Source organism: Hemiscyllium ocellatum, chromosome 28, assembly GCF_020745735.1.
Source record: "Hemiscyllium ocellatum isolate sHemOce1 chromosome 28, sHemOce1.pat.X.cur, whole genome shotgun sequence".
Lineage (NCBI taxonomy): Eukaryota > Metazoa > Chordata > Chondrichthyes > Orectolobiformes > Hemiscylliidae > Hemiscyllium > Hemiscyllium ocellatum.
This window is the reverse complement of record NC_083428.1, coordinates 39179199-39203733: the sequence shown is the minus strand read 5'-3', so window position 1 is coordinate 39203733 and position 24535 is coordinate 39179199. Positions and strand designations below refer to the sequence as shown.

General features: G+C 39.4%; 1 protein-coding gene across 3 annotated transcripts in view; it reads left to right on the top strand.

The window, feature by feature from the left end:
* The window catches only part of kdm4b (lysine (K)-specific demethylase 4B), a 509300-nt gene that overhangs the window by 342387 nt on the left and 142378 nt on the right, over positions 1-24535 (top strand). For all 3 annotated transcript variants that reach the window (XM_060846205.1, XM_060846207.1, XM_060846206.1), the window contains exons 10-13: positions 3646-3842; positions 9550-9785; positions 14454-14887; positions 24265-24385. In XM_060846205.1, coding sequence (XP_060702188.1) covers positions 3646-3842; positions 9550-9785; positions 14454-14887; positions 24265-24385 — 988 coding nt within the window. The remainder of the gene's footprint in view (positions 1-3645; positions 3843-9549; positions 9786-14453; positions 14888-24264; positions 24386-24535) is intronic.

Here is a 24535-nt window from a genome sequence, read left to right as displayed (position 1 = left end):
GAGGATTTTAACTTTCCAAACATAGACTAGGACTGCCATAGTGTTAAGAGTTTAGATGGAGAGGACTTTAAGTGTGTACAAGAAAATTTTCTGATTCAGTATGCGGATGTGACTGCTAGAGAAGGTGCAAAATTTAAGGCAGGGCAGGTGACTAAGGTGTCACTGGGAGAGTACTTTGGGGCTAGCGCTCATAATTCTATTAAAATAGTGATGGAAAAGATAGACCAGATCTAAAAGTTGAAGTTCTAAATTGGAGAAAGGCAAATTTTGACGATATTAGGCAAGAACTTTGAAAAGCTGATTGGGGACAGATGTTCACAGGTAAAGGGGAGGCTGGAAAATGGGAAGCCTTTAGAAATGAGATAATGTGAGTCCAGAGAAAGTATATTCCTGTTAGGGTGAAAGGAAAGGCTGGTAGGTATAGGGAATGCTGGATGACTAAAGAAATTGAGAGTTTGGTTAAGAAAAAGAAGGAAGCGTATGTCAGGTATGGACAGGATAGATTGAGTGAATCCTTGGAAGGGTATAAAGGCAGTAGGAGTATACTTAAGGAAATCAGGAGGGCAAAAAGGGGACATGAGATAACTCTGGCAAATAGAGTCAAGGAGAATCCAAAGGGTTTTTACAAATATATTAAGGATAAAAGGGTAACTTGGGAGAGAATAGGGCCCCTCAAAGGTCAGCAAAGCAGCCTTTGTGTGGAGCCTCAGGAGATGGGGGAGATAATAAATGAGTATTTTGCATAGATATTTACAATGGAAATGGACATGGAAGATATAGAATTAGGGAAATAAATGGTGATATCTTGCAAAATGTCCAGATTACAGAGGAAGAAGTGCTGGATGTCGAGAAACACATAAAGGTGGATAAATCCCCAGAACCTGATGAGGTGTACCCTAGAATTCTGTGGGACGCTAGGGAAGTAATTGCTGGGCATCCTACTGAGATATTTGTATCATCGATAGTTACAGGTGAGGTGCCGGAGGACTGGAGGTTGGCAAACGTGCTGCCACTATTTAAGAAAGGTGGTAAGGACAAGCCAGGGAACTATAAACCAGTGAGCCAGATGTCATTGGTGGGCAAGTTGTTGGAGGGAATCCTGAGGGACAGGATGTACATGTATTTGGAAAGGCAAGGACTGATTAGGGAAAGTCAGCATGGTTTTGTGCATGGGAAATCATGTCTCACAAACTTGATTGAGTTTTTTTGAAGAAGTAACAAAGAAGATTGATGAGGGCAGAGCAGTAGATGTGATCTGTATGGACTTCAGGAAGGCTTTTGACAAGGTTCCCCATGGGAGACTGGTGAAGAAGGTTAGATCTCACTGAATACAGGGAGAACTAGCTATTAGGATACAGAACTGGCCCCAAGGTAAAAGACAGAGGGTAGTGATGGAGAGTTGTTTTCAGACTGGAGGCCTGAGACCAGTGGAGTACCATAAGGAATTGTGCTACTTTGTGTCATTTATATAAATGATTTGGTTGTGAGCATAACAGGATAGTTAGTAAGTTTGCAGATGATGCCAAAATTGGAGGTGTAGTGGACAGCAAAGGTTACCTGAGATTACAATAGCACCTTGAATTGGTTTAATTTAGATAAATGTCAAGTGCTCCTTTTTGGGAAAGCAAATCTTAGCAGGACTTACACACTTAATGGTAAGGTCGTAGGGAGTGTTGCTAACCAAAGAGACCATGGAGTGCAGGTTCATAGGTCCTTGAAAGTGAAGTCACAGGTAGATAGGGGGCGGCACGGTGGCACAGTGGTTAGCACTGCTGCCTCACAGCGCCAGGGACCTGGGTTCAATTCCCGCCTCAGGCGACTGACTGTGTGGAGTTTGCACGTTCTCCCTTTGTCTGCGTGGGTTTCCTCCGGGTGCTCCGGTTTCCTCCCACAGTCCAAAGATGTGCGGGTCAGGTGAATTGGCCATGCTAAATTGCCCGTCGTGTTAGGTAAAGGAGTAAATGTAGGGGTATGGGTGGGTTGCGCTTCGGCGGGTCGGTGTGGACTTGTTGGGCCGAAGGGCCTGTTTCCACACTGTAAGTAATCTAATAGGGTAGTGAAGGCAGCGTTTAGTATGCTTTCCTTTATTGGTCAGAGTATTGAATACAGGAGTTGGGAGGTCATGTTGCGGATGTACAGGACATTGGTTAGGCCACTGTTGGAATATTTTGTGCAATTGTGGTCTCCTTCCTATTGGAAAGATATTGTGAAATTTGAAAGGGTTCAGAAAAGATTTACACGGATGTTGCCAGGGTTGGAGGATTTGTGCTATTGGGAGAGGTTGAATAGGCTAGGGCTGTTTTCCCTGGAGCATCGGAGGCTGAGTGGTGACCTTATCGAGGTTTACAAATTCATGGTCATGGATAAGATAAATAGACACAGTCTTTTCCCTGGGGTGGGGGAGTCCAGAACTCGGGGTTTAGGGTGAGAGGCGAAAAATATAAAAGAGACCTAAGGAGTAACTTTTTCACAGAGAGGGTGGTGTGTGTATGGAATGAGCTGCCAGAGGAAGTGGTGGAGGCTGGTACAATTGCAACATTTAAAAGGCATCTGGATGGGTATATGAATAGGAAGGGTTTGGATGGATATGGGCCAGGTGCTGGCAAGTGGGACTAGATTGGGTTGGGATATCTGGTAGGCATGGACGAATTGCACCAAAGGTGCCTTTTCCATGCTGTACACCTCTATGATACTATTTAAATTAATGGGGCTGGAATCACATTATAACCAATACATGCTTTTGAAACGGTGTCCCCAGTTCATCTATTTCGTTATCATGAATTTGCATGAACAAAATGTGTATTATCGCAAAATAATCTGTAGTTGTATTTATATAGTACCTTTTAACATAATAAAACATCCCAAGATGCTGGAGGCACATTGAACCATAACTGAACCAAAATTGTATCATACAGACCAAGGCTTTGGGGAAAATTGGTAGAAGTAGATTGTAAAAGAATACCTTATGGAATAAAGTGAGGTAGAAAGGTGGAGAAGTTTAGGGATGTTGTTTTACAACTTAATGTTAAGATAAATAAAATCTTCTATTGATTCAAGTTGAATATGCTCATGGTGAGAACTAAGAGTCTTGAACAGGCCTGCCAAGAATGAAAATGTTTAAAATTTTGATGTTGCTTAACCAGAAGCCAATGAGCACAGGAATAATGGCGCAAAATGCCTTGGCGGGGGGGGGGGGACCAAAACACACCACAAATGATAACAATTGCACAATGCTCCTCGCAGTACTTGGAAAGTAAAAATGAATAAATTGCCATCAATTGATTCTCGTTTCTCAATTCCTGAGATTTTCTTTTGGAGCTGGTCTAGATTTCACTCCTCATTTTTGGTACAGTCACTGCGTTTATTCAGATTTGGCAGTTTATTTCCTGAACATAAGGTGTTTGCATTCTCTAATGCTGTAAAACCTGTCACACTCCGGATTACAACCTAGTTTCTTAATGTTTTAAACTTGCCTAATGTTGTAATTATGTGGAAATAATCTTGTGTGGCACTTAACAATTTATTAGACTTTAGTGACGTTTGCATTATTAAAGATATCCAATATATTCAGCAAACTTTGTTATTGATTGTTATTATGCTATGTGTGTTTAATCCCTTTTTACTCTTTGTTCTTCCTGTTTATAGTGTACTTGTAGGAAGGATATGGTGAAGATATCAATGGATGTGTTTGTGCAGTTCCTTCAGCCTGATCGCTATGAGCTATGGAAAAACGGCAAAGACATTGTCACTATTGATCACAACAAGCCAACCGCTCTATCAAGTCCTGAGATGGAGGACTGGCTGGAACGGAAAGCGTCATTAAAGGCAAAAAGTATTAGGAGGTAACAGTTGTCCCTTGATATTTTTTATAAATTTAGAATTTGACGTGGTAAAGTGATAATTTTGCTCATTTGTTTACTGTAAATCACTTTAATTTGAACTTTAATATGAAGATACCTCTGAGTTCATCCAAATACTTTGGGCTCTGAAGTAATATGCCAGTAAGTGTAGACTGCTCTTAAGTTCCTTAGCATCAACAATCATGAGGACTGATGTTGAATTGAACTGTTGCTGCAGTTTCACTGTCACGTCTTTAACACTTCTTTTTAAAAAAATTTAAACTCCAATTCTTCTGCCCAACTTTAATCCTGCCTTATAGAGTATAATGTGGCTTGGTCTTCCCAAATGAATCTTATGCGTTTTCATTGGTTATGAGTGAGGGACATGCATGAATCCATGCTTGAAATCTTCAGGAATGCTTTAGGAAAATGTCTAAAGCCTTTCTGCTGTTATCTTGTGAGGCTCCAGCCACAACCAGGTTCTCATCAGAGCAGTTGTTTTGAAAATCTGATGTCAGGCATAAATGACATGATTAGAGTGGTGCTGGAAAAGCATAGCAGGTCAGGCAGCATCCGAGGAGCAGGAAAATTGATATATTGGACAAAGGCCTTTCATCAAGAAAACCCTTCCTGCTCCTCGGATGCTGCCTGACCTGCTGTGTTTTTCCAGCACCATTCTAATCTTGACTCTTAATCTCCAGCACCTGCAGTACCTACTTTCACTTATACAAATGACATGACTTTGGCTAGTTGCCCTGGTTTTATGATTATTGCCTCGATGCAGGATTTGTTGGCTTGGGAGAGGACATGAAACTGTTGGAGGGTTTTTCTTGATGTTAGCTAAGAAGATCTTGGTAAAGTTAATTGGCAAATTAGGTTAAAGGAAAAGTCAGTGGACATGCAATGGCACGCATTAAAGTGGATATTTCATAGTACACTAATTACGTACATTCCAAAGAGTAAGAAGAATTGCAGGGAACAGACTGACTACGCCTGGTGAAATAGAAATGTTAAACTTTTCAAACTTAAATAGGACCACATACAACCTGCAAAGACAGATGGAAGTTCAGAAGATTCAACAGTATAAATGACCAAAAGCAAGTAATGGAGGGAAACGGTACAGTGTGTTACAGGAGAAAGCTAGCCAGCAATATGAAAAGCGAAAGAATTTCCAGACATATTTAAGAGGTTGTTCAATAGCAACTGAGTCTGGAGAATTACTAATGAATGACTACTAAAATAGGGAGATGGCAAATGAACTGAGCAGATATTTAATGGTTTTTACTATAGAGAATACAAGTAATGTCTCAGAAATAGCAATGAATCATAAAATGTAAGGGAAGGAGAAATTCAGGAAAATTGCAGTAATCAGCGATGTGGTACAGGTAGTTCTCCGAAACCACCATTGTTGTGTTCCTGTGTTATGGAAAATCGTGCAATAGGAATAATGGCACCTATGGGAAAAACGGGGTTGGGGCTAACCGCCAAAATTACCAGTAAAAATGGAAACAAAAAAATAGTAGTTAGCCTGCCACAAACAATAGCACAGTTTAAGTAAATGCACATCATGCTATTTGTCATTTCCAAGATAACTCACCACTTCCCATATCCCAAAATTGACAACATCCTTGGTACAGCACCATCTTTAAAAAGATCTTGTGTACCAGACAAGAGCTGTCAGTCTGGAGCTGTCCTGCATGGTTACTGACATTGACCCTGGATGTGGCAGACAAACTAAAAGTGGTGTCTGTCTTTCTGGGCAGGGACATGGAGGTGCTGTTGATAGGGATGGGGTGATGCAGAGATTCGACATCCTTTTCTCCCAGGCTAATGAAGGATGCCATCCTGCTGGAGCTATGCCAACCAGGACCAGGGTTACCATCCTTGCCAGTGCAATCTCAACAATCTGAAGGAAGAAGATCCATGACTTTTTCCACTCTGCCAGTGGAACTGCCACCATCTTCTTATTGACACACACTGCATCTCTGCTACTGTATCCATCATTTCCTGCAACATCTTCCCCATTCTCTCTCATCCTCGCTAACATCTGACCCTGACTAACTCTGAATCTCCTCTGCACAGCCTACTCGCTCCCTCAGGATATATCCACACATATACCAAAAATAACACTGTGCCACCCACCTTTCTCTCCATCACCCACTATGTGCAGAGTTTCCTCACTGACCACCCTGAGCGCCTGATTGACCATGTCCAAGCTCCTCTACTGGTATTTTGTTTGCAGTTGGTTGCCATAGTGAAACTAATTTACATGAGTCTGCAGATATTCTTTAAAATCTAAACATACTTTTTAAACAAGGAGAGAAGCAAAACTCTTAATACAAATAAAGCCAAGTTTTAAATGCTCAACACTGTCCTTTTACTGGTAGTCAATTCAAGGGAAATTTTACTCTTATCTCAATTCTTTTAGTTTTTAATAGAACAGATTGCTCCCAGCTTCTTGTCCTCAGGCTGTCGAGACATTTTCACAATATTTTTCCAAGTTCACTAGCACAAATGTTTCACAATATCTTTCCTGAAGATCTTCACGAGAAAGCACACAAGCCGATTGATCACATGATGGCGATGTGGAGTCCAGTCCTCCACTCACTGCGACACCTAGTTCTAGGGATAAGACTCGAGAAACGGCTTTATATTAAAAAAAAGTCTGCAATTCACCCCAGACAGACAGACACACACACACTCCCACACACTCACATGCACCCCCTCAGACTTAAGGCACTCTACACTACACTCACTACACACCCACACACACAGACACACACACACTCTCTCACACTCTCAAACCCCAAACCCAGACAGACAGACACACAGACCCACATGCACACATATATTTTGTGGGGTGAATTTGTACTTGCAGAGTTACATTGTACTTTGCTCAAAAACTGCATGAGTTCATTGAAAACTCTGTTATCTCACTTTTTAGATTAGAATCAATCTAAATATCATGGCATAGACCAAGAACACACGGGGCTAGCATCTTCAACATATTGTCTAGCTAACACCAATTGTTACAGTTAACCTGAGAATGCAACTTTTAAGAAAAGGTCTTGTGATTTACACATGAAAGAAGTGAAACTATCATGGTATTCGAACAGATGAAAGGCTCAACAATACTTTTCAATGTATAATTTCAGTTACATCACACTGTAACTCAGATCTAGATTACTTACAGTGTGAAAACAGGCCCTTCGGCCCAACAAGTCCACACTGACCCGCCGAAGCGCAACTCACCCATACCCCTACATTTACCCCTTCACCTAACACTACGGGCAATTTAGCATGGGCAATTTAGCATGGCCAATTCACCTGAACTGCACATCTTTGGACTGTGGGAGGAAACCGGAGCACCCGGAGGAAACCCACGCAGACACAGGGAGAATGTGCAAACTCCACCTGAGGCGGGAATTGAATCCGGGTCTCTGGCGCTGTGAGGCAGCAGTGCTAACCACTGTGCCACCATGCTGCCCACAGATTTTTGCTATAAATTCTGTGCCTTACAATTGTGTCCTCCACAACCTCCGGATGAAGGAGCGGTGCTCCGAAAGCTAGTGTTTTCAATTAAACCTGTTGGACTATAACCTGGTGTTGTGTGATTTTAACTCTGCGATTCACAAATCATGTTACAGAGAAATCGCATTTAATAAACATGCATAATTGGAGATGCCACATTAAAGGTTATTACAAATAATAAATATTCATGATGTTGGGGGTAGTATGTTGGCATGGAAAGAAGATTGGCTGTCTAACAGAAAGCAGAGAGTAGGTACAAAATGGTTCATTTTTCAGGTTGTCAAGATGTAATGAGTGGTGACCCACAGGAATGGTTACCTTCAGCTTAACTGTTTATAACCTGTATAATTTAACATGGAGGATATGGTTGCCAAGATGATCCAATGATATTAGGAAAATGAGTAGAGGACATAATGAAGCTATAAAAAGATATTTTAAAAAGCTGGAGAATCTCAGCAGGTCTAGCAGCATCTGTGAAGAGTGAAACTGGGTTAAAATTGATTTCTTCAGAACTGAATTGGTGGAAGTCTGAGCCAGCACATTAGAAGCCTAATGCAACTGAGATGGTGACAGCAAATGTATGTTAATTCATGTCCAGTGTATAATACATTAGCCAAAAGGAGCAAGATTGCTGTACTGCCAATATCTGCTAACCTAACATTTGAATGCACACAAGCAACCTCTATCATCTAATTATATTTGCTTTGGTTGTTTTGTTTCCTTTACAACTTAAAAAGTTGATTTCATTTCAGATTGAGTATTTTTCAGTAAGTGTGAACTATCATTGCTGTTTTAAAAAAAACATAACAACCTGCTCTATCTTTCTGTGGCAGTGTGGTCTATATCTGCCGAGCAGATATGTGAACTTGACATTTCTCAAATACGTTTGAATGAGACGCAAGAGAATGAGGTGCTGTTATTGTGCATCTTTCTGATCAGTGGTGTAGCAATTGCATTTTTATGGTCAACTATGCATTTGCAATCTAATCGGTGCGTAATAACAATAGTGGAATTAATGTAATCATTTTTACAATAAAGTTTGGCCCAATATCATTAGTAAAAGTTATTCGGTAATTATTTAAAGCAGTGGAACATCTGATGGAAATAAAGACTTCTAAATATCGGTTATGGTACTCTTACACATGGACCTCGTACCTTTTGTGCAACAATAACAATATCCAAATTTCGTATCTGTATTATTCAGTGAAATAAATCTGTCAATAATATCTTCAATAGGGAAGAGCTTACAGAGAATGGTAGTTGCCATATTGTTGCAATTACATATTTGGAACATTTCAACTATCACATGGTTAGACTAAGTCCAAAAGGTTACTGGGTAGCTGTGGCTATAATAATAGTCTGGGCTGAATAGAGTTGAACCCATGGAACAATTACTTTATGAAAAAATAATATTGAGGTGCAAGAGTAGAATATAAATATGAATGTTCCTTGCAGTGATGGACAAGTAATGAATTCCTTATTTAGCTGTATATCCTTAGTGCAATACAGCTTTACAGTAGCAATAGCTTGCACTTGCTGATCAATTGTTTAAAATGAGTGCTGCATGTGAGGGAAGTGAAATGACTATAAGTGGAGCTATAGATGCATTTTGTTCAGCTTCATTAATGAAGGTGCAACTTGTCATCAGAACAGACATGGGCTGTTACATCATCAAATTAAGCTGCTACTTGTCACGACCTGTTTAATTTGGTTGATCCCACTTTTCACTCTAATTGCTTGGAAGAGAGGAATTGACTTACTTTAACAAGTTGATTTACTAGTGCTTTTAACAAGAGTTTGTGACAATATGCTTCACAGTGATTCCCCCATCTTGTGAAGAATCTTTTCCTTGTCTCTCCATAAGTTCTTTTCAAGATTACTTTAACTTTGTATCTCATTAAGCTCTCATGAACCAGTGCAAATGTATTTTTTGCTATCTTTTGCCTTCACGATCCTTTTAAACCTTGAAGATGTTCAGTAAGTTACTTTTCCATTGTATGAACTATATTGATGAGAGGCTTAACTTCTCAAATATCTTTTTAGTAAACTCAAAATTGTAATTTGCACTATTATATAAATGCTTAATTCAGGTGTTCCATCTGTACTGTTGAGAGACTTTCTTAATTTTGCTTTTCAATTTACCTCCCTACCCTCACCCTTCCCTAAAAATGTACTGCAGATCCCATCGGCGAAGAACGCAGACCAGGAGACAGAAAACTGAAGACCAAAGAATACTGAGTGAACCAGCAGCTGAAGAAACTTCTGGAAAAGATGTTACAGAAGATGACACCAAAATCAAGGATGAACACAAAAGAACAATGGACGCAGAAGAACACAGCAAACCCAGCAAGGTTACAATCTTGGAGCTAGACCAAGGTGACTTCACAGATGATTTATTTAATCACCATTTTTCAGGTATGTGTGAGTCTGCTATTAAATGCTTGCATGTTAGTGAATTCAAATGTTTTTCTCAGCAATGTTGTACCTGAAGAAAGGGTATACAAATGATTTCAAAGTGCATGTGTGCGCATTTTGGTTCACTTTCCCCACTATCCATTTTCCCTTACAGAAAAGATTTTGCACTATTTCAGCTCTGCTACCCTGAATCCTGGAGGAATTAATACACATTATAACTTCAAATCTAATAATGCCAAAACATTGCATTGTTGGTTTTCCCTTCTTGAGGAAAGCTTTTAGCCTGTCAACATGAAGAATGTCAATGCTGTGCATCGAAATATTTTTCTATTTTGTGAGCCACATGTCAGCAACTACATTCTCATGTTGAGTACACCACAGATTAACCGCAAAGATACTTTCCTATTTGTCAGCAAAGCCCTATCATTCCACTCAAGATCATTTTTACTCGGCCAGTTCACCTTAAATTTTTTCTTAATTTCCAAGGAATTTAAATTAACAGTAACTCCGAGGCAGTTTGTGTTGTCTCTGGCATTATTAAATCTAGGTATTGGATTTGTATATCAACTCATTTCACTTGGTACCTTATGATGATAGTCTTCAACAAGACAGAATTTAATCACTTCCCATCACATTTAAAGAATTTGTCACTGAATCCCATGCTATCAATATCCTGCAGGCTTCCATTGACCTGAAATTGAAATGGACCAGCCATAGAAATACTGTAGCAACAAGATCAGGCAACAGGCTGGGAAATCTGGCAAGTAACTTCCCTCCTAACTCCTCAGAGCTTGTATATCCCCTATCAAGCACAAGTAAGGAGCGGAATGAAATATACTTCACTTGCCCAGATGAGTACAGCTCCACAATGCTCAAGGTTATCCAGGAAAAAAGGCAGTCTGATAGATTGGAACCCCATATTTTGAATATTCACTCCTTCCATCATTGAACCTCAGTGGTAGTTCTGTGAAGCATTAATGCTAAACACCGCAGCAACACATCAAGGTTTCTTTGATAGTACTGGAATGATAAAGGCAGTTGACGCTTGGGTTTCCTTCTTGATTTATAATTATTGTCAGTGGGTTAAAATTCTGGAACTCCTTCCCTAATAACACTGTGGGTGCAGCTATAGCAGTACGAATCATACCTTCCCAAGAACAATTAGGAATGGGCAATATCTGCTGGTTTAGCCAGTCATGCCCACATTTCCTGATTAATAAATATTTTAAAAACATTTTTGAAAAGAGGTTTATACATTTTCATTCCTATCAGTTTGAGTTAAACTTAACCTGATCCCAACTATTCAGGCATTGAAGGACATATCATTCATTGTTCCTTTCAATGTAAATTTTAAGTTTTGGCAAGTTTAACTCTTTCAAAATTTGAAAGCATGTGGAATAAAGTAGAAAGTCTGCAATGCTGTCCGTATTGGTGCATCAGAGAATTGTCAGGTGATATTTAAATCCACCCACCATTCCCAACTTCTTGTTTCTCCTCAAAGCAAAGATTAAAGCAAAAAAACCCCTCAAATCAGTTATGTTTATTGTGGTTAGTAAGAAATCTCAAAGCATAGTTTTAGACTCCAAACTATACGGTTAACGTGTATTCCAGCTTGGAATTTTATTAACATTTTAGTTTGTAGGTGAAATATAATTTGCACATGGGTATCTGATCTAATGTCATTCCAATACTTTGTCCCAGACTCATTGGCGTCTGGAAAGTTGAATTCAGGGACTTGAGACAGAATTTATACCACCCTATTTATGGACATTGTTATGCCACGAAGTAGAATTGTTTACTACTTTCCTCAAAAAAAATTATTTTAAGTTGAGTGAGCTCTTAAGAGAACCATTTATAAGTTGTAATATTCCAGTTATGAAATATGGTCTTCACTACAATGATTGAAGTCTTTTATCTGTTTATTTGATTGGATGTGGTGAGATGTAATGAATTACAATGGACCTAAATAACCTTACCCTTAATCAGAAAGATATTCTTATTATAATACAGTGGAGCCTTTATTACCCTACACTTCAGTGCTAGAATTTCTTGGGACAAAGATCAATGACCATTTTTTCTCCTTTCATTTTTTAAATAAATAGTCACAGATTCGTACAGCATGGAAACAGACCCTCTGCTCCAACCAGTCCACGCAAAACATAACCCCAAACTAAACTCATCCCACTTGACCTGCCTGCGCCTGGTCTATTTCCCTCTAAACCTTTCCTATTCATGAATCTATCCAAATGCCTTTTAAACATTGTTATTGTAGCTGCGTTCACCTCTTCCACAGGAAGTTCATTCCACACGCGAACCACCTTCTGTGCAAAACATTTACCTCTCATGTCTTTTTAAAATCTCTCTCCTCTTACCTTACAAATTTGTCCCCTAATTTTAAAATCCCCCATCCTAGGGAAAAGACAACTAGCATTAACTCTATATATACCTCTTCATTATTTTATAAACTTCTATCAAGTCTTCTCTCAACCTCGTTTGCTCCAGTGAATAAGTTCAAGCCTATCCAGCCTGTCTTTATACCTCAAACCTTCCATAACTAGCAACGTTCTGGTAAGTCTCTTCTGAAGTTTCTCTAGCTTAACAAAATCCTTCCTATAAGTGGGTGATCAGACTAGATTCCAAAGAGGCCTCACCAATATCTTGTGTAACCTCAACATAATGTCCTAACTCCTATGCTCAAAAGACTGAGCAACGAAGGCAAGCACGCCAAATCCCATTTTAACTACTCTATCTATACAGGACGTAAATGTCAAAAAATTATGTGCCTGCATCCCAAGTCCCTCTTTTCTACAACAGGCCCCCCCCCTTAATTGTGTAAGCCCCCCCTTAATTGTGTAGCCCCCCCTTAATTGTGTTGTGGGCCCCCCCTTAATATTGTGGGCCCCCCTTGTTTGTTGTACTAAAACTAATACTTTGCACTTATCCAGCTTGAATTTCATGTCATGTTTTTCAGTCTATTAACCCAATTGATCAAGATCATTTGTAATCTTAAAAAACCTTCTTCTGTCTGTTGTGCCACCAGTTTTGGTGTTGTCCACACTATAATTCATGAAAATTGATATCTGTTTTCTTTTTCTGTCTGTTATTTCAGCCTCATTGCTTGAGGTTTCATCAATGTGACTTAATTGTGTGCCTGTAACTTCCTGAATATAGAACCTGGAATATTTTACTCCATTGCACACCTGCATGAGCTGTGTGTGTTCTGTGGAGTTGAAGGACAGAGGAAGTGCACCATTGTAATAATCCCTCAGTCAGTAAACTTGCATTGAGTCTGCTGGCAGTGAAAGAATTTTAATGAAGAATCATTGAGTTGTTATACCAGAAAGAATGTCCATGCGTTAATATACATAACAACAAAGCTTGCGGATGTAGAAGTTAGATTCATTAGTCAAGGAAAATGCAGGGTTACAGGGATAGGGTAGAGGGATGGGTGTGGTTGGGATGTTTTTGAGAGAGTCGATGAGGACTGAATGGCCTGTTTCCATTGCTGTAGGGATTCTATATTGATTAATAGAAGGTTTGCTGTCACAAATTATTTGGGAAATCTCCTTTGAATGCACTTGTATTGGCGAATGTTTTACTGCAGTTTAGCAGAAAATTGTCAGACATTATATATTCTCCTTTGAAGTTGGATCATTTCTGTAGATTTCTTGTTCTGCATTTTTAGTATCTCAATTGATATTTTTGGAAAATTCGCACAGCTCAGCCTTTTTCTCCACATCTAGAATTTCTTACATGGTTCAATTTCCCACAAATCTAAGTGAACGACTTTGTCCACTATATACTCATACATATCAAACACTCTCATAGCTATCTGGAATTGGATGATTAGAGAGACTCAGAGATATTCCAGCAGGGATTGAAATACTGGATTGGTCTGGTAGAAAGGCTCCTTATTAATACAAAAGTAGTTACCTTGCTTAAAATCTCCTTATGCAATAAGGTTTCTTTAAACCTTCTAATGCTATAAGTCAAGGAAAATCTTAAATTTATACACCACCTTTCATAACCTGAGAACATCTCAAGATACTTTTTTTGCCAGTGTAAGAACTGCAGTCTTAGCCTGCTTGGCACACCCTCCTCATTCCTGAAGAAGGGCTTATGCCCGAAACGTTGATTCTCCTGCTCCTTGGATGCTGCCTGACCTGCTGCGCTTTTCCAGCAACGCATTTTTCAGCTCTGATCTCCAGCATCTGCAGTCCTCACTTTCTCCTAAAAACTGCAGTTGCCAATTTACAGATTGATAATGACTAAACACTGTGACTGGCCGTAGTTCTGGCTGTCTTGTTCTCTTCATGAAATATTGGTTAAGCTCTTTCCTGTAAGACTGAGGACAAAGACACTTTTAACAGCTCCTTTAAAGAACAGAAGGTCTGACAGCGCAATATTCTTTCAATAAAACATTGGAATGTTAGACTATAGATTTAGGTACCTAGTTCTCTAAAATGTGACTTAAACCCATGATCTTCTGGTTGTGTAATTGAGCTCTGCGACTAAAATACAGCTAGCATCGGTTAATACAAAAATTGCTTGATTTTTCCTTCTCCTGAGAGAGACTTCTGCGTCAGTATGTTCCTATTGTCTGTATAATGATATACAATCTTACCAAAGGTCTTAGAACGTCTGTGTTTTTTCTCTTTCTGTGAACAGCTAATGGCAAGCCACTGAAAACATATTCACGTTCCTCAAAATCCAAAAATGAAAAGAAAAAGAAACGTGTGGAAACAGACACCGTAGCAGCTATCTCAGCTGATGGCATTGAACCTACTGAACCATCCAAAGCAGAATTATCCCAGGCAGATTCTCCATCTGCATCAGCAAGTATGCTTTCAGATAGTTTTACTGCTGAAGATGAATTTAAACCCAGAGCTAAAGCAACCATGATGTACGTGCTACCTAAATCAAAGAAGGTGGTGTTCGACAAGGAGCACATGTCCTGTCAGCAGGCTTTTGAGCAGTTTGCCACCAGGAACAAACTACCAATGTGGAAAGAAGCAGAGATGAGCAATGATGGAATAACAATGGAGGAGGAGGCGAGTGACCATGAAAGCGTGGATGTCAGTTTTGAAACTACTGAAGTGCAGGTATAACAATGACAATGATTTTCTTTCATGGATTTATGCTCAATTATTTTCCTATAATAAGAAACATCTTTAATGCCCACAATAATAGTATGTATCCAGACATTGTCAACCATAAAGATGGCAAAGATCAGTTTGATACCCTTCCAGCTATGAAAAACAGACAAAGTTCCTAAGAATTTAAGAGAATGACTGACCACTGTTTTTATTTGTAGAGGTGTGATGCTAGCTGCCACAGTTTTAATTTTCAGAGCTGTTGTGACTATGGTCTGTTTTTACACTGTTGTTGTTTTTAGGGTTGGAAATCTTCATTATATCAAGCTAGAAATAATTAATCCTATCAATACCAAAGTTTCTATAACAATTGCAAAACTACAAGTGTCTCAGTAAGCGAATGTGAATGGTTGGTTTTTGAAAAGTAATAAACTACATGATTCTGGATAATTTGATAAGATTGGTCACAGACAGAAGAGACAATATAATCTTGAACAAAAGTGTTTGAATGTGGGATTTTCTTTCTTAACGTATTTTTTTTAGCTGGACCAGGCTATTGTGGTTTGGGTTTAGGACTGAGGGATGTACTGCAGTTTTTAACTGTTTCTCCAGTTGTAGGTTTGAACTGAAACCTGTCTGCTGTGCTGGTTTGGATGGGCATTGGTTAATCCTGTGATACTATATACGAAATCTGGGAAATATTTTATGTCCCTAAACCAGCAAAGCAAGGATGTAAGTCTGTGTTTCTTCCCTTGTCTGAAGGAATCCAAAACTAACAGAGTAGCAGTCCCTCAACTCTTAATCCTTTATTTCAAAATCATGACATCTACCAACTGGGCTAAACTAATGAGTATGGAGCTTGCTGTTTATTCATTTTCATCCGCCCTCAAAAAATTGCCAAAAGGATGACATAATTTGTCCCTTTACATCATTTTCTCCCTTTAATACACTGTTGCTGGCAAATCCATTTTCTAAATAAGTCCTCTTCCTTTAATCTTGCACATTGTGCCTTTTTTAAAAAAAAAAGTCAAAACTTTAAAAACTCCTTTGTCTGAACTTTGTTTTTCCCTTATTTTGGTGTTTTGACATACACATGCACGGACAAGCATCCGTGCATCTATTTCCTACTTAAATGAAGGTTGCTTTCTACATGCCTCATTTACAAAAGCAAACTGAAGCTATCCTGATGTATGATTTATATACAACTTTTGAGTATAGTTTCAAAACCATGAGCAGTAATTTCAGGGCTAATATCTGGAGACACTTTCTTGCTCAGTGTGATTGTTGTAAGGAGTAAATTTCAGGACAAACCACTGAAAAAACAATTACTAGCTAGAATCAGTCAAGAGACACTTGAGTCTTGTAATGGAGGAGTTTAGAATCATCCTGATAAGATGAGTTAATGTGGCTGAATTGCCTTCCTCATTCATAATTACCTTGCCATTTTTCCAAACCTGATTTACCAAAACATGCCTAAAGTTCTGGATGTTTCAGAATAAAACTTCAATGTAGGTGTGTGAACTCTTTAAAAATAAGATGTTAATTTGGTCAGTTTTCCTGAATAAAGTTAGCATTATTTTCAATTAGAGGAGAAACAGTTGGATGCAAGATTTGTTCCGTGACAAGTAGCAAAGGGTGATAGCACACACATTTCTGTGACTGAAAAGGTATTTCCAGAGGGATTCTACCCGGCTCAGTATTAGATCCCTTGCTGTTCACATATCTCATAAACTCTAAACTAAATATAAGAGGGCATGATTAAGAAGCTTACAGATGATGCAGAAATTGGCTGTGTGCTGAACAGAAAGGAAAGTGCCTGTAGATTGAGGGAAGATGTGAGTGATTGCTCAGGTGAGAAGAAAAGTAGCAAATGGAATTCAGTTGGAAGAAGTGTGTAATTCATTAGGAAAGGGAATGCACAATAAACGAGATGGTATGTTGTAAAAAAGCCTGTAGTTTTTTTTATTATTTGAAATGTTCCTGTAAGACAAAAATAGGAATATTCTGAAAGAAGGTTCGCTGGTTTTCTGATTATGACATCACTAGGTTTCGGGAGGTGCTCATGTGACCTGAAGTTGCCATGGGGATGAACAGGCAAAAAGCAAAAGATGAAAAGAAAACGAATTGTAATGTTGTTATTTTCAGCCTGTTTCTGTAGCAGTTGGTTCACAGCACATTCAAAATTTAATGTAAATGGTTCTCTCCGAATGGAACAGTTTTCTAGTTGATAGTCTTTAAACAGATGCTGATGTTGAAGCAGATCTATGAAAATAAAGAATCTGTTATAGGTCTCATACAGTTGAAAGAGCAGAGATCTGAAGACAGGAAGAACAAAGGATTGAGGATTGGTCAAGACTCATTGTAACTGTTTGTGTTGCCATAACCTACCAGAGTATTTAAAGAGGTTTGAAAAGGAGCCTCTGAAGATTCTCTGCTATCAGAACTATTGTGGAGTGAAAGAGGATTTGCACCTTGCCAATAGTAACCATGCCTGAGACATTGATAGGCTGCTGTGTTTGAATTGTATAGATTTCGGTTTATTTGCTTCCACAACATTTTTTAAAAGCAAAATGCTGTCCAGTGATTTTCATGGGTCATAGATGTTCTTTTTTTTTGAAGGAAATTATTTTAGGCGGTATTGTCCTAACAAGAAAAAGTGTGTAGGGTGATGAAGAGCACTGTCCTTTGTTAGATGAGGAATGAAGTATAACAACCAGGAAACAACATGGTTACAGTGCAGGAGTCCAGCCTTGCCAACAAAGTTTGACCAAATTGACCAGAGTCAGCCAGGTTTAAAATTGGAACAAAACTTGGCAGTTAACTGATAACTATCTAAATGATTGTACAATAGTAATGCCATTACCAATCAGTCCACTTGACATTCAATCAGCACTTTTGCCCAGCCCCCAAATGCAGTCATTTTCCTCTTACGTTGCTATTTTTTGTGAATTGTCCTGATGAGTGCAAAATGAAATGTCCTTTTTTAGCAATCTCTTTTGTTCACAGGATGTGGTCATCATTGGCTAGGCTGGTTCCTGTTGCTCAGCCCCTTGAAGTTGTTAGTGAGCCTGAATCACAACCTTATAGTATATTTACACCTATTGTGCTGTTATGGAACCTATTCTATCATTCTGTCCTAGCTACAATGAAGGGATGGTGATATTGTTCAACTCGGAGGGAAAGCTGCACATTGTGGTGCTTTTCCTACCAAGTAATAAAAATTGCGGGTTTTGAAATGTAGCATCAAAGGAATTTCTGGTCAATTATAAGTTCCCCAGATAGATAGGCTGATTTAAATATCGAGGGGAGAATGTTAAATTCTCTTCTGTTGGCAATGGTCATTGCGTGGCATATATGTGGCACATATTGCTTGCCATTTATCAGCCCAACCTGAATGTTGGCCCCGTCACTGAAGGACATTTGTGATTTAGGAGGCGCTTTATGACAGTTTCGTGGTCGCCATGACTGAAACGAACATTCAATTCAAGACTTACTGATTGATTCCAAATTCCATCCCTTGTCTTGGTGGGATTTGAACCCATGTTGCCAGGACATGGCTGAACAGGTATTTGGCATCCCATTTCATTACAGGGTAGCATGTAACATCCCAGAAGCAGCGATAAATTGTGAAATGAAAGAGAAGAAGGAACTCAGGAAAACTATAATCACAGAGTAGTGGTGTAAGACCATAAGATATCCCCTTCATCCTTCTAAACTCCATCAAGTATAAACCCAGAGCCCTCAAACGTTCCTCATATGTTAAGCTTTTCATTCCTGAGACCAGTCTTGCGAACCTCTCTGAACACATTCCAGGGCCAGTACATCCTTCCTGAGATATAAGGCCCAAAACTTGTGCACAATCCTCCAAATGTGGCCTGACCAGAGCGTTATAGAGCCTCAGAAGTACATTCCTGCTTTTATACTCAAGTCCATAGTTGCATTTGCTTTTCTAACTACTGACTCAACCTGCAAGTTTGCCTTGAGAGAATCCTAGACTAGAACGCTGAAGTCTGTTTGCACTTTAGACTTCTAAATTTTCTCCCCATGTAGAAAATAGTCTGTCACTCTGTTCTTCTGTCCAAGATGCATGACCTCGTACTTTCCCAAGTTGTATTCCATCTGTCACTTCTTTGCTCACTCTCTTATCCTGTCCAAATCTTTCTGCAGCCTCCCTGCCTCCTCCATGCCACATGTCCCTCTACCTACCTTTGTACCATCTGCAAACTTAGCCAGAATGCCCTCAGTTCCTTCATCTAGATCCCAGTGGAACGTTGTGATCTCAACACTGTGCTCGTTTGAAAACCACTGCCATCCTGAGAAAGACCATTTTATCCCCACTCTCTGCTTTGTGCCAGATAGCCAAGCTTCTATCTATGCTAGCATCTTGCCTCTTGCACCATGGGCCTACATCTTACTCAGTAGCCTCCTGTGCGGCACTTTGGAATCCAGATAGATAATATCCATTGGCTGTCCTTGGTCTGACCTGCTCATTACTTCCTCAAAGAATTGTAGCAGATTTGTCAGGCATGGTCTCCCCTTGATGAAACCAGGCAGACTTTGCCCTTTTTTTTGTTAGATTCCCTACAGTATGGAAACAGACCCTTTGGCTCAAGTCCACACTGACCCTCCAAGGAGTAGCCCATCCAGACCCATTCCCCTACCCTATATTTATCCCTGACTAATGCACCTAATGCGATGGGCAATTTAGCCTGGTCAATTCACCTAACCACATCTTTGGACTGTGGGAGGAAACCCACGCAGTTACGTGGAGAATGTGCAAACTCCACAAAGACAGTCACCCAAGGCTGGAATCGAACCCTGGTCCCTGGCGCTGTGAGGCAGCAGTGCTAACTACTGCTTTTCTCATACACGTCCGAGGTTAGGCTTTTCCATCTTTTGCCTTACTCCCTTTTCAACAGGGGTGTCACGTTTACAATTTTCCAGTCCTCTGGGACCCTCCTTGATTCTAATGATTCCTGAAAGTTCACCACTAAAGCCTCCACTATCTCTTCAGCTACCTCCCTTAGAACACTGAGATGTAGTCCAACTGATCCAGTGATTTATCTGCCTTCAAGCTATTCAGTTTTTCTAGTACTTTCTCCTTGGTGATGGCAACCATACTCAGCTCTGCCCCTCACTCTCTTGAATATTTGGGATATCACTCGTGTTGTTCACCATGAAGACTGATGCAAAGTAAGTATTCAGTTTCTCAGCCATTTCCTTGTTCCCCACTACTATCTTTCCAGCTGAGTAAATTGTTGGAGCTCCAAACTGTCCAATGCCTATGCACTGACAAGCTTCATGGTAATATCTTGAGGAAGTTTTAATTTTCCAAGATTACTATGATTTGGGGATGGTTCCATTAGATGGGAAGATAGTGAATGTAATTCCTTTATTCAGAAAGGGAGGTGGACAGAAAGCTGGAAACAACAGGCTAGTTGACTCAACAACTATCACAGCTTTTTATGAGACATTATTGAAGATGTTTTAGCAAGGTACTTCAATAAGCTCAAAGTAATCAGGTGGGATCAGCATTGTTTTGTGAAAGGGAAATCATGCTTGGAGATTTTTGAGATGGTAACATGCGTTGTAGCTAAAGGGCAATCAATAGAGGTACAGTGCTTGGATTTCCAAAAGACATTTGACAAGGTGCCACATCAAGTGTAATTATGGAAAATAAATGCTCGTAGTGTAAGATGCAGTATATTGGTTTAGGAATAAGATTGGCTGGTTAATAAGACGCAGGGAGTAGATGTAAAAGCAACTTTATGTTTGCAAGCTGAAACCAGTAGTGTGCTACAGGGATGTATGCTGGGGCATCAACTGGTTATAATTTATATAATGACTTGGATGACTGAACGAAGGGGATTATCAATTGTTCAGATGATGCAAAGATAGGTAGGAAAATAAGTTGTGAAGAGGATACAAAATTATAAACTTTTATGATAGATTTACTGAGTAGGTAAGGATGTACCTCGGAACTGTGAAGTTACCCATTTTTGCAGGAAGACCTTAAAAAAGCATGTTTAAATAATGAGAGACTGCAGAGCTCTGAGATGCAGCAGGATCTGGGTAACCTTATGCATAAATTGCAAAAGGTTAATATGCAGGTACGACAAGTAATTAGGGAAGCTAATGTGATACCTTTTATTACCAAGGGAATTGATTATAAAAATGTGAAGGCCATGCTCCGGTTATACAGGATAGTGCAGAAACCACATCTGGAGTATTGTGCACAATATTGATGACCTTATTTAAGGAAAGATGCAAATTATTTGCAGGCAGCTCGGAGAAGGTTCACGAGACTTCAACATGCAATGGACAGATTTTCTTATGAGGAAAGGTTGGATAGCGTAGGTTTATATTCACTTGGCATTTACATGAGTAAGAGATTACTTTATTGACACGTAAAATCTTGAAAGATCTTGATTGGGTAGATGTAGAGATATGGGATATATGAGAATCTAGACCCAGGCCATTGTTAAAATCAGGGTTTGTCCAGTTAAAACGGTAGTTAAGTAAAATCTTTTCTGAGTGTTACAAGCCTGTGGAACTCTTGCCCTGTAAAAGTGGTGAAAGCTGAATCCGCTAATTCTTTTTAACACTGGTGGATAGGTGCTTAATAAGCAAAAGCTTGGAAGTTTATCAGCAGTGGGTGCCAATTGAGGTGGTAATCAGATCAGCAATGATGGGATAGGCTCAAGGGACTTCTGACTCATATGTCCATATGGAGAGCATTAGCTTGAGCATTTGGATTACTTGCTCACTGATGTTTCTGCTTTGCTACCACCTCCCTCCTCATAATGAATGTTATCTAGGTAATTGAAGTTCCTCAACCCTGGAATTGTTCTTGTCTGTCTTATTTGCACCTCTCTGATGCTTTCATATTCTTCAGAAAATGTGCCCTGCTATGACTAATGCTCTAAGTTATTTTTTTATGTAAGGTTTTTGTGCCCTATGCCTCTATTGATTAAACTCAGGATACTATTTACTATATTAACTTCACTTCCAACCTGATTTGTCACCTTTAATGATCTTTGTACATGTGCACCCAAGCCCTTCTGTTCCTTCAAGTCCTTTCAAACTTTTTAAAACATTTTGTGTTGGCTTTCTGCATTCTATCAAAATGGATCACTTCACACTTCTCTGACTTGTCCATCCATTCTGCCACCCTTTAGTGATGTAACCTTCAGGATGCAGACTAAGAGTTGAAAAGTAGGACTACACTGGATAGAATTTTTCAGTTGGCAGAGGATGAACCTTATTGTGTCCTTTTTTATTTTCAAATTTGTTCACAAGGCATTGTGACATAGAACATAAAACATTACAGCACAGTACAGGCCCTTTGGCCCTCTAATGCCCATCTAACCTACACTCTTCCATTTTCTTCTGTATATTTATCCAATGACCAATTAAATGCTCTTAAAGTTGGCGAGTCTACGACTGTTGCAGGTAGGGCATTCCACACCCTTTACTACTGAGTAAAGAACCTACATCTGACATCTGTCCTTTATCTATCACCCCTCAGCTTAAAGTTTTGTCCCTTCGTACTAGCCATCACTATCTGAGGAAAAAGGCTCTGACTGTCAACCCTATCTAATCCTCTGATCACCTTGTATGTCTTTAATAAGTCATCTCTCAACCTTTGTCTCTCTAACGAAAACAGCCTTAAGGACCTCAGCCTTTCCTCAAGACCTTGCCTCCATACCAGGCAGCATCCTGGTAAATTTCCTCTGCACCCTTTCCAATATTTCCACACCCTTCCCATAATGTGGCGACCGAATGTGGGCAATGCTCCATTTGCGATTGCACCAGAGTTGTGTACTTCCTCTTGCTTGGAGTCAGTGACTTTGCTGTGGGTCTGGAATTATAAGTAGGTGAGATCAGTCAAGAACAGCAGATATTTTTTCCTAAAAGGCATTTGTGAACTAGTTGGGTTTGATTGAAGATAGTCATTCTTGCCATTAGGCAAGTTTTATATTTCTACTCCTATCTTAATGAATTCCAAATTCCATCAGCTGCCATGGTAGGTCTCAAACCCATGACATAGAGATAGTAATATGGAGTTCTAAATTGCTAATCAAGTGATATTGCCTCTAGATCACCATAAAACGGCCTTTCACCTCTGCCCCCCTGCGCCCCCCCCCACACCAAACACTTGTGCTGTTGTAGATATTTGTCTCTTTCTGAAAGAATTCAATGGTATGGTAAAGTTACAACCCTAGACCCTCACTGTTCTTTCTAATATATATATGTTGCGCTCAATACACATCCTTATTGTAAAATGTGGTACAAATTCAATGGTGAATATCTGCATAGACATAATAAAAGTGGGAGGTTCTCTAGCCTGACAATATATGTGGAGAGAGAAACAAGTGTAATGTTTTAGATTGATAAAGCGTTCATCAGAACTATCCTTATGAAATAAAAATGTATGGTCGGAACCTTTTGGGATGAACTGAAGCTGGTGCATTCTCGTGACATCTGTAATCCGATTTGACTTCCAGTTTATGGTGACTGGTTTATGGTACAGAATAATCCAATATTCTCTGGGACTGCATATCACTACAATGACTGTGCTCTGCATTGTCTTCTGATTTTAACTTCTGTTTATAAGTTGTATCTCCTGTGCAGTTCACATAAGATTTATAATAACCCATGTCTTCACCCTGTTTGGAAGCCAAAACTGCCGTACTGCTTTCAGATGTGTTCGTGTTAGAAATGTAGTTGAATCAATCTTTCTGACATGGCTAAGTATGGCCTCGGGTAAAAGCAAGAACTGCAGACTAAACCTGTGCCAGTTTCTATTTTAACAGTAGTTTAAGACTTTTTGCATTAATACCAGTTAATAAAAGCCATTTATAAGTATCAGTGGATGTTTAAAATCAATCAACTTTAAAAGTAATGATATTTTTATGAAAGAAAAATGTTGAAGGGCATCAGATCATTAAACTGCTAGTTAATGTAGCTACCAGAGTAACTCAATGACTAAATACACTGCTTACTATGGCAGTGACTAGGACGGTGCCAGAATAAAGTTAAAGACTTAAACCAGTTGGTATCCAATCAGGTAGATGTTGGTGCACAACATTTGGCTTTGGATTCCCATCCCACTTTTTGTTCAGTAAAACATTTTGGAAAATGAATGTGTGAACACTAAGTTAAGATAGGACATTCATTGTCATAGTACCATGTCTAGGTTCACATGAGAACACCTACCTGAACCATATTTGTCTCGATACAGTAGAGACAGAGAACCATACAACCTTCTTTTGCAATGTGGCTCTGTGCTTTGTTAATTAGCTAACCATTGGGTAGATATCTAGGCATTTTCATTGCTTCACGTTCCATAATTTTTTTTTGCCTGATTTTGATTATGTTCACAGGTGCCACCAGATTATCCAAAGTTGAAGAAGGAGATCACAAAGAGTCGGCGCCATCCCTTCAGCAAGCCCCCAGCTAGATCTCCATTGTCTGTTGTCAAACTGGAAGCATCCAGCGATGAAGGTAGATGAACTGCTTCTGGTTCTTTCCCAAGGGATTAAGAGTTCAACACACTTTTTAACATGCTGTTCTCAACTAAAACGTGTTGCCCTGAAATCAACGCTTGGGTACTGTTTTATCTTGAAAATCAGAGTAAATAGCCATGGACCATAG